Source organism: Apis dorsata, unplaced genomic scaffold, assembly GCF_000469605.1.
Source record: "Apis dorsata unplaced genomic scaffold, Apis dorsata 1.3 scaffold_135, whole genome shotgun sequence".
Lineage (NCBI taxonomy): Eukaryota > Metazoa > Arthropoda > Insecta > Hymenoptera > Apidae > Apis > Apis dorsata.
The window spans coordinates 230,371-239,994 of NW_006263427.1; the positions used below are offsets into that span (position 1 = coordinate 230,371).

A 9,624-nucleotide genomic window follows, 5' to 3' on the forward strand; every position below is an offset into this window, starting at 1 on the left:
AAAGGTAGCCAAATGAATGGCTAAATTTTTAAACATAGTTCGCAAAAATTGCACAAGATTTGATTTACAACTATACAGTACATTCCATTGTATAGATTCATTATCATATGAACACATGGACACGCATCAAAGTTGTGTTGTCAATTACTATGAAGTGTAACATTTCAGACCGCGATATATAATATAATATCATAAAAAAAATTATTTTTAAAAATATAATAGTTTAACATATAATATTAAAATAAAATAAAATAAAATATTTAGAAAAATATTTGTTTAGCATAGATATTTTTGCTTAATTCGAAAATTTCACATTACTTGATTTTTAATAAAATAATACTTCATAATTATCCTTATATAAATTATAATAAAATATTATTTATAATCATATTATATAAAGACTAATAAAATAGCTACATATTATTTTTGATGATATTATTTTTATTCAATAGTATTTTAAATACTATTTTTTTATTATTATCATACGAAATATACATTTCTTTAAAATAATACATATACAAAAATTTATGTTAATTATCTGAAATACTATTTTATTTAATTATAATTTTAAATTTAATTTTATCGCGGACTGATATTTTTATAATGATAAAACAAAAAATTTTTTTTTCAATGGTGTGAATAATGTTCTACGAATGTCAGGTACAAATGTTATACTAGTAATATGTTTTCTAGTTAATGATTTTTTCTTCAAATTATATCTTCATAAATCCGATGCCCATTTATGTATCCTTGTATTATCATAGGAAACATAACTTGCCCATGAGTGTACAATAACGTTAAACTTATAAGGATAATCGTTTATCTTACATACTTTCAACAAAAACATAAGATACGAAATATGTGTAAAATGAAATAAAAATTAAATTCAGTGACGTATTTATACATGCAAATATGTCAATGTAGATTTTTATATTTTACGATACCATATATACATTAAAAGTGATCATATATATTCAATCATGTTCATTAAATTAAACACAATTGTTATCGCGACTTTAAAATCAGATTATGATATATATTTAAAAATAATTTAATATTTTAAACATAAATCCAATATTCATATAGAATATTATGATATAATTAATAATTAACATCTTATGCATTTAAATAAGTAAATATCTATTTAAAAAAAAAAAATAAAAATAAATGATATATCGAAATCTATATTAATGCTCTTAGATTCTATTTAATAAATGCTTTTCATTCAAGTGTTTATGCGAATGATTGAGCAAATACATTTTAAAATACAGTGAAAAAAGAAGTAAGGAGTGAGAGTGAGAGAGTGAGAGAGTGAGAGTGAGAGAATGAAAGAGAAGAAAAAAATATAACAGATTCTTATAAATAAGTCTGTTTTTAAAATCGCGAAAGATTTTCATTTTACGAACTTTATAATGTTAAAAAAAAAAAAAATGAAAACGCCACTGTTCATATTAATAAAACGAAAAGAAATGAAAATTAACTTAAGAGTACTGAACGCGTATATAGGTAGTCAAGTATGTAAGAGTGACATTTATTCAGGATTGTACATTCGCTAAACGCGTTGGAGTAGTCGGTTGTAAATCCATTGTACGACATACCCAACCAGCAATATCTACATTTTCAGATTCAGCTTTTTTAATCCATTCATGATTCTAAGAATTAAAGATGCATTGCAATTTAAAAAGTAAAATAATAATTATTTAATTTAAATGAACAATCATATAAAATAAATTACATACCATTAATGTTTTTAAATCTGCCCTTTCAGCAGGATTTTTTTTCAAGCAACGATCCACAAAATCTGTAAAAGCATCGCTAAAGATACCAGCAGGCAATTTCGGTGGTGGTTCATTCACGATATAATCCAACAACTCGAATATAGCCATCGGTCTTGGACTACCCGTATCTATATAAAAATAATTTTATTATAATCTTAATATTTATGGGATATTAAAAAACAAATAAGTTTAATAAAATATTTCATATAAATTTAAATATAAACAAGATATAAATATAAAAAGATATAAAAATGAAAAAAAAGAAATAAATCAACTAACTATGTCCTGGGGATTGCGTTGGAGTAGAAGCATTATTTGCTGCACTTTCTGCAGGTGGTTGACCTGTCGGAGTATTAAATATTGCAGCTAAAGTTTTTTCATCTGGAGGTGGAATTGGATACATTCCAATTGCCATTTCCACAAGTGATAATCCTAGAGACCAAATATCACTTTGAACAGAATAATGTGTACCTTGAAGTCTTTCTGGCTAAAAAATGAAATAATTTATAATATATTATCTCTTACATATATTAAAATTAAAAATAATATATATAATGATATATATATATATATATAATACAATTATATATATATATATAATACAATTATAATTATAATTCCTACCGACATATAACTTCTCGTTCCAACAAATGAATTAGCCATAGAATCGATTAATTGTCCGGAAACACCAAAATCACAAATTTTTATTTCTCCAGCGCTATTTACTAAGATATTGCTTGGTTTTACATCTCGATGCATAATTGCATGTTTATCTCGCAAATAGCTTAAACCTTTCAAAACCTATGACAACATTACATGAATCAATTGAATATTGTTTAAAGTTTTTTTATAAATTACAATTAAAAAAACATATATAAAATCCGAAATTTCTTTCATATAATCGAAAAATCGAACAAGAAGGCCATGAAAATAATTGAACTCTGAAAGAAGCAGTCTTTTTAATATTTTATATCTATATTCGAATTTGTGTTACATCTATGTATGTGAAGCTAATATATTTAAAAATGATCAAAATATTATCTAAAATAGCGCAAAAACTGACTATTACTTCAAACGAGAAAAAACTTACTGAAAGCGAATTGAAAGCTCTTCAAGAAGAATTACATACTCTTGATCATATGATACCTTTGGAAGAGTTATGCCAGAAATTAAATACTCATACACAGTATGGTTTAACTGAAGAAGAAGCGGACAGACTTTATCGTGAGGTGGGACCAAACGCTCTAACACCACCAAAAGTACTTCCAGAATATATCAAGTTTATAAAATGTATGTTTCATGGATTCGCTAGTTTATTATGGGCTTGTGCATTATTGTGTTTCGTTTTATGTGGAGTTAGTTTATTAACAGAAGGTGTAACTGGTGGCTCAGAATGGTTAGGATTTATTATTACTTTAATCTGTTTATTTTCTGGTATTGCTGCATATGTACAAGAAACTAAGACTACAAAGGTAAACAAATCATTATCATATTAAAATCAATGTATGTTTATACATACATATCCTTCAATATACATATCCTTTTTTATATATTTTACAGGTAATGCAATCATTCAAAAAAATGGTACCGACTTTTGCAACAGTAATACGTGGAAATACTAAAATTCGTTTACCAACTGAAAATTTAGTCCCAGGTGATTTAGTGGAAATTAAAATTGGCGACAAAATACCAGCTGATATTAGAATCATCGATTGTCATGAACTTAGAGTTGAAGTTTCAAGTATCACTGGAGAAAGTGAACCAGTACTTCGTTCAGATAGTCCTACCGATGAAAATCCCTTAGAATCTGCCAATATGGCTTTCTTTTCTAGCTTTGCTGTTTCTGGGAATGGAATCGGAATAGTAATAGCTACTGGTGATCAAACAATGATTGGTCGCCTTGCTGGCCTCACGGCACAGCTTGAAAAAGTTGAAACACCAATAGCTAAAGAGATCAGACACTTTGTTCAAATAATTATTACTATTGCAATATTATCTGGAGTGTTATTTTTTGGATTATCGTTAATGATTGACTCTAATTTAATAAGAGCAGCTACTTATTTACTTGGCATTGTAATAGCCAATGTACCAGAAGTTTTATTAGTAACTGTTACCACTTGCTTGACGCTAACAGCTCAAAAAATGGCGAATAAGAATTGTTTAATTAAGAATTTAGAAGCAGTGGAGACTTTAGGATCAACCTCTACTATTTGTTCAGATAAGACTGGGACTCTAACGCAGAATAAGATGACTGTATCTAATTTATGGGTTGGTCACACAAGATATAATTTTCCACCAGATCGAAGATTAGGTCTTGAAAGAACTTTGATAATAGAAAAATCAGATTTCCAAAGGCTGCTTAAAAGCGCCACTCTTTGCTTGCGTGCAGAATTTATCACGGAAGCCGTTTTATTGAAACCTATTGAAGAACGAGAAGTAATTGGTGATGCTTCGGAAACAGCTATTCTCAGATTCTGTGAACACTTACATTCAACGGAAGAATTTCGACATATGCATCCAAGAGTTGCAGAGATACCATTCAGTTCAGCAACCAAGTTTTATATGTCAATACACAAAGTTCATGATGGATATCTTATGATTTTGAAAGGTGCTCCAGAAGTAATATTAGACAAATGTAAAACAATATTGACTGCGGAAGGGGATACAAAAAATATGACACCGCATGATCATGCATTATGTCGTAAAGCTTGTTCAGAATTCGGTTATCTTGGAGAACGTGTATTAGCCTATTGTGATCTTCATTTACCTCATGATACTTATGGTCCAGATTATAAGTTTAATACTGAATCTCCAAAAGACTACAATTTTCCTACGAAAAATTATAGATTTGTCGGATTAATAAGTCTTATAGATCCACCACGGCCAGCTGTACCTGACGCTGTAGGAAAATGTCGAACAGCTGGTATTAAAGTAATCATGGTAACAGGTGACCATCCTGTAACTGCGATGGCTATAGCAAAAAAAGTCGGTATAATAAGCGAAGGACACATAATCGCTTTTGAGCGAGAAGTATTGGAAGGTGAAGCAAAAGCTGAACTAAAAAAAACAATTTCTGTAATAAGTGAACTAGGTAAATTAGATGGCAATAGACGTGCTATTATTGTTACTGGTATTGAATTGAGAAACATGGACAGCAAACAATTGGATGAAGTTATAAAGAACAATGATGAAATTGTTTTTGCAAGAACATCTCCGCAACAAAAGCTACTCATTGTAGAAAGTTGCCAGAGATTGGGTGAAATCGTTGCGGTGACTGGTGATGGCGTAAATGATTCGCCAGCATTGAGAAAAGCAGATATAGGAGTGGCCATGGGTATTAGTGGTTCTGATGTGGCAAAGGATGCAGCTGATATGATCCTGATGGATGATAATTTTGCATCGATAGTAACTGGAATTGAAGAAGGTAGACTGATATTTGATAATCTTAAAAAATCTATTGTTTATACTTTAACATCTACTGTGCCTGAAATGTTGCCAATGTTAAGTAGTATTTTATTTGCTATTCCTTTGCCCCTTATTCTTGAAATGATTCTTTGTATAGATATTGGAACAGATTTACTTCCAGCGATAGCATTAGCATATGAAAAACCAGAATCCGATATAATGCAACGGGCACCAAGAAATCCACAATATGATAGGCTTGTAAACAAACGTTTAATATCATTAGCTTATGGTCAGATTGGAATGACTCAGTCTATGGCTGGTTTTTTTACTTATTTTTTAATATTGATGTTAAATGGATTTCTACCCGATCGTTTATGTGGATTGAGATTTGAATGGGAGGATAAATCGATTAACGATTTACAAGATTCTTATGGTCAAACATGGACTTATGATACTAGAATGGATTTATTAAATGAAGCTCGTACTGGATATTTTTTATCTATTGTTATAACTCAAATGATAGATTTAATAATGTGTAAAACAAGAGTTAATTCAATTTTACAACAAGGAATGGATAATTGGTTTTTAAATTTTTCCTTTATTTTTGAAATAGTCTTAACTGGTATTTTATTGTACGTGCCAGAAACTGAAAAAATACTCAAAATCATGCCATTGAGTTCTTACTGGTACTGGCCATGTTTACCACTTGGTGCATTTCTTTGGATATATGATGAACTAAGAAGATTATGTATTCGTAAATATCATCGTGGAATTATATATCAGGAAACTTATTACTGAATAATTTATTTATATTTAAATTTTATGACTAATGTTTAATGAAATTAATTAATGAAAATGCTTTTAAATATTAATTATAATAATAATATAATTATAATAAATATAAAAATATAAATTTTAAGCAAATTAGAATAAAGTAACAAAGATTATGAATTTATAGAAGTAATTATTTAATATACTTACTGCTGATGTAATTGTGCTTAGTATAGGTTCTGGAATTCTTCCAGCTTTTTTCAATATTAAATCTAATGAACCACCATCCATATATTCCATACATATACTAATTTCTCCATCACTGTAATAAATAGATATTTTATATCTAATGTAAACATTAATTTTTATAGGTAATTATTATTTTATGTTAAATAAAATGTATATACCTATAAAAAGCACCATAAAATCCAACTATATGTGCAAAATTGCACTCATGAAGTACTTTTAATTCTCTGATTATTTGTTTTTTAATTGCAGGTTTAACTTCTAAATGTATTAACTAAAAAGTTTTAATTATTATTATATCATTTCAATGTATTAATTTGTATTAATATATTAATTCAAGTTAAAGTAAAAAATTAATATGAGCAATACCTTTCTTGCCATTATTAGTCCATATTTTTTATGTCTCACTTTCATAACAACACCACCATTACCAGCACCAAGTTCACCAAGTTTCTCAAAATCTTCATCACATAATTCTCCAACTTTTTCTTTTTGACCTAAAAAACTTTCTAATCTTTTTCTTTGCTCTTCATCCATTTCTAATTCTTCTAACCTTTCTTGAATAGCATCTATACTCATTTTTCCCATTACTCCACTATGATAAAATAAATAGAAATTAATATATATAATAAATTTTTCATTTTAAATAATGTAGATTTTAAATAAAAAAATTAATTACTCTGGTATTACTGGTGGTTCAGAATAAATAGGTAACGATGGTACTGGTGGTGATGGTGATACAGCTGGAACTGGTTCTATTGAACCAGGAGGTAGTGTCAAATTTAACTTGTTTTTTGACATTTGGATTATAAAACTAAACAATCACTATAATACACAATTTTTACACAAATATGTTGTTTATTAATAATATTTTTTAAAATTAGATAATATCTATTTAATCAATTGAAAATTTATTTAATTGAAAATATTTTTATAATCGTATACGTTTAATTTACAATAAATGTATTATCATTAAAACCATTCTCATTATGAATTTCATTCGAAAATTTAGGAAGTAGTCCTAATTTAATGTTGTTAAAAATGGACTATTAAGTTTCAAATTTTTCGTTAAAATACACTTTTTGTTAAATCACGAAAAAACATAAACTTTATTCTGAGTAATTGTTAATTTAATAACAGCAATCATGAAATGGCACAAATATGCATTTTCTTACAAATATTGTACAAATAAGAAGAGGTTATACGAATCTTCCCGGGACAACGACAAACATATATAATATAATGTTCTAAATATCCCTAGAATTAAATTTTCTAAAAATTTCATTAATTTAACATATTACAATGATATTTTAATTATAAGACAATTCTTCTTAATATTATCAAATTTTTATCATTTTATTTGATTAATATTATATCAAAAATAATTAATCATTAATTATAAATAATAAATAAATCTAATATATCTAATTATGTATTACAAACATGTATGATTCATATTTAAAGTTTAAAATTAAATATTTTTGATTTTAAAAAATTATTAAAATACACACATATAATAATTATTCAAGCTAATTTAATATTTTTATAAATAATTAAAAATGAAATTATATATTAAATTATAATAATTATATATTATAATAATTATATATTATAGTTCAAAATTTACATTCATATAGATTTAACTAAATATAATAAAATAAATGTTATGTATAGTTCTTTTAATGGTAGAAGATGGTACTCCATATCTTACAGGAAGTCTAGGTATATGTATGACGTTTTTTCCTTCAAAATCGTGCTCTTAAAAGGTATGTATGATCTGCATTATATCAATTTTTGAATCTGCTTACATCTACACTTTTGTATTAATAAATTTCTTATAATAATGTAATTTTTAAAAATATGATATTAAGCAGTTATTTTATAAAAAAAATGTGAAGTGAATATTTTATAATCAATAATTATTGAATTTCAAAATATGTAGTGGCAGGTTAAGTCGCGACACCTATATTGTAAAATGCCGATATGAAAGATTGTCATCAAATTTCTGTAATTCTAGAACAAAATGGGTCGTTATTCTCATGAGCCGGTAAATGCAAGCAAATCGTGCAAAGCACGAGGATCTAATCTGCGAGTACATTTTAAGGTAAACAAAAAACTATTTTGGAACACTTAACCTTAATTAATAAAATTGTATTTATAAAATGTAAGGATTTAATGATATATTATATTTAATAGTTTATAATCTTATAATTATTATTCTACTTTTTAGAATACACATGAAACAGCACGTGCCATTAAAAACATGTCTTTGCGAAGAGCACAAAAATATTTGAAAAATGTAATTGAACATAAAGAATGTGTACCATTCCGTAGATTTAATGGTGGTGTTGGTAGGTGTGCTCAAGCAAAACAGTTTGGTACTACTCAAGGTAAGTAATAATAAATAATAAATAATTTTTTTTTACATTTAATAATATTTTTAACAATTAAAAAATTATTTTTATAATGACTAAATTATCTATTTTTAAATTTAGGTCGTTGGCCTAAGAAATCAGCAGAATTTTTACTTCAGTTATTGAAAAATGCTGAAAGTAATGCTGATGTTGATGGGCTAGATCTTGATCGTCTTGTAATTAATCATATTCAAGTAAATCATGCTCCTTGTCTACGTAGAAGGACATATAGAGCTCATGGTCGCATTAATCGTTAGTATTTCTAACAATAATAATAATAATTTAAAATATATATTAGTAATTAGTAATATATAGTCATTTAGTAATATATACTTTAATTAAGTATATTGTATATTTTTATAATATATTTATAGCTTATATGAGTTCACCATGTCACATTGAGGTAATTTTGACTGAAAAAGAAGATTTTGTAGTAAAAAGTCCAGAAGAAGAACCATCAAAAAAGAAACTAAGTAAAAAGAAGCTTGCCAGGCAAAAGGAAAAAATGATGAGAGAATAATTTTTAATATTGAATATACCATGAAGAATAAAAATTACTCTGCTTTGTTTAATCTTTTTACATCATTTCTATCCTTTTCTATTATAAGTTATAAATTGAAATCTTGTATAATTTCTTTGTAATATAAATTTAAAATAATAATTTAAAGGAATAATGGATTTACTTTACGAAGTAAAAAATTTAATTAAATTTCTTTACTTTCTTTCATTATTACATCGTTATTTTACATTTTAAATGTCTTGTTACAATTTATGATGTCCGTATTTGGAGTACGAGTCAACGGCAAGAGATATAAAAGTACGTACCAAAAATATTACAAATATTTGAGAAATGAAATGTCTACAGTATAAATAACTGTATATTTTATATGCGTTAATAAACAAAAATTCATACATTTTTTTTAAGATTACAATTTTTTAACGAATATCTAATTTTTGAATGTATATTAAATATATATTTTTGTTTCCTTATAAAAAAAATATAATGTATG

General features: G+C 26.4%; 3 protein-coding genes across 3 annotated transcripts; 2 read left to right on the plus strand and 1 right to left on the minus strand.

Annotated features, from left to right (window-relative positions):
* Window positions 1-664: 664 nt before the first annotated feature.
* On the minus strand, window positions 665-7,408 carry LOC102672193 (dual specificity mitogen-activated protein kinase kinase dSOR1). The gene is made up of 8 exons (XM_006613147.2): window positions 6,880-7,408; window positions 6,570-6,795; window positions 6,362-6,474; window positions 6,165-6,276; window positions 2,403-2,579; window positions 2,058-2,265; window positions 1,740-1,906; window positions 665-1,652 (listed from the first exon to the last, which is right to left on the minus strand). The coding sequence occupies exons 1-8, from the start codon at window positions 6,999-7,001 to the stop codon at window positions 1,536-1,538; spliced, it is 1,242 nt and encodes a 413-aa protein (XP_006613210.1). The 5' UTR covers window positions 7,002-7,408; the 3' UTR covers window positions 665-1,535.
* Window positions 2,651-6,036, plus strand: LOC102672055 (sodium/potassium-transporting ATPase subunit alpha-B-like). The gene is made up of 2 exons (XM_006613146.2): window positions 2,651-3,250; window positions 3,339-6,036. The coding sequence occupies exons 1-2, from the start codon at window positions 2,777-2,779 to the stop codon at window positions 5,979-5,981; spliced, it is 3,117 nt and encodes a 1,038-aa protein (XP_006613209.1). The 5' UTR covers window positions 2,651-2,776; the 3' UTR covers window positions 5,982-6,036.
* A 474-nt stretch (window positions 7,409-7,882) lies between the features above and the next one.
* Window positions 7,883-9,528, plus strand: LOC102672976 (60S ribosomal protein L17). Its single transcript, XM_006613153.2, has 5 exons — window positions 7,883-7,966; window positions 8,218-8,304; window positions 8,431-8,590; window positions 8,696-8,866; window positions 8,989-9,528. Exons 2-5 carry the CDS (start codon window positions 8,224-8,226, stop codon window positions 9,132-9,134), a joined length of 558 nt encoding a protein of 185 aa, XP_006613216.1. The 5' UTR covers window positions 7,883-7,966; window positions 8,218-8,223; the 3' UTR covers window positions 9,135-9,528.
* The last annotated feature ends 96 nt before the right edge of the window (window positions 9,529-9,624 follow it).

Coding starts and splice junctions, on each gene's coding strand:
- LOC102672055 (XM_006613146.2), top strand. CDS start 2,777: ATGTATGTGAAGCTAATATATTTAAAAATGATCAAAATATTATCTAAA. Junction 3,251..3,338: donor AAGAAACTAAGACTACAAAG/GTAAACAAATCA, acceptor TATATTTTACAG/GTAATGCAATCATTCAAAAA.
- LOC102672193 (XM_006613147.2), bottom strand. CDS start 7,001: ATGTCAAAAAACAAGTTAAATTTGACACTACCTCCTGGTTCAATAGAA. Junction 6,796..6,879: donor GAACCACCAGTAATACCAGA/GTAATTAATTTT, acceptor ATTTTATCATAG/TGGAGTAATGGGAAAAATGA. Junction 6,277..6,361: donor TTTTATGGTGCTTTTTATAG/GTATATACATTT, acceptor TATTTATTACAG/TGATGGAGAAATTAGTATAT.
- LOC102672976 (XM_006613153.2), top strand. CDS start 8,224: ATGGGTCGTTATTCTCATGAGCCGGTAAATGCAAGCAAATCGTGCAAA. Junction 8,305..8,430: donor ATCTGCGAGTACATTTTAAG/GTAAACAAAAAA, acceptor TCTACTTTTTAG/AATACACATGAAACAGCACG. Junction 8,867..8,988: donor AGCTCATGGTCGCATTAATC/GTTAGTATTTCT, acceptor ATATATTTATAG/CTTATATGAGTTCACCATGT.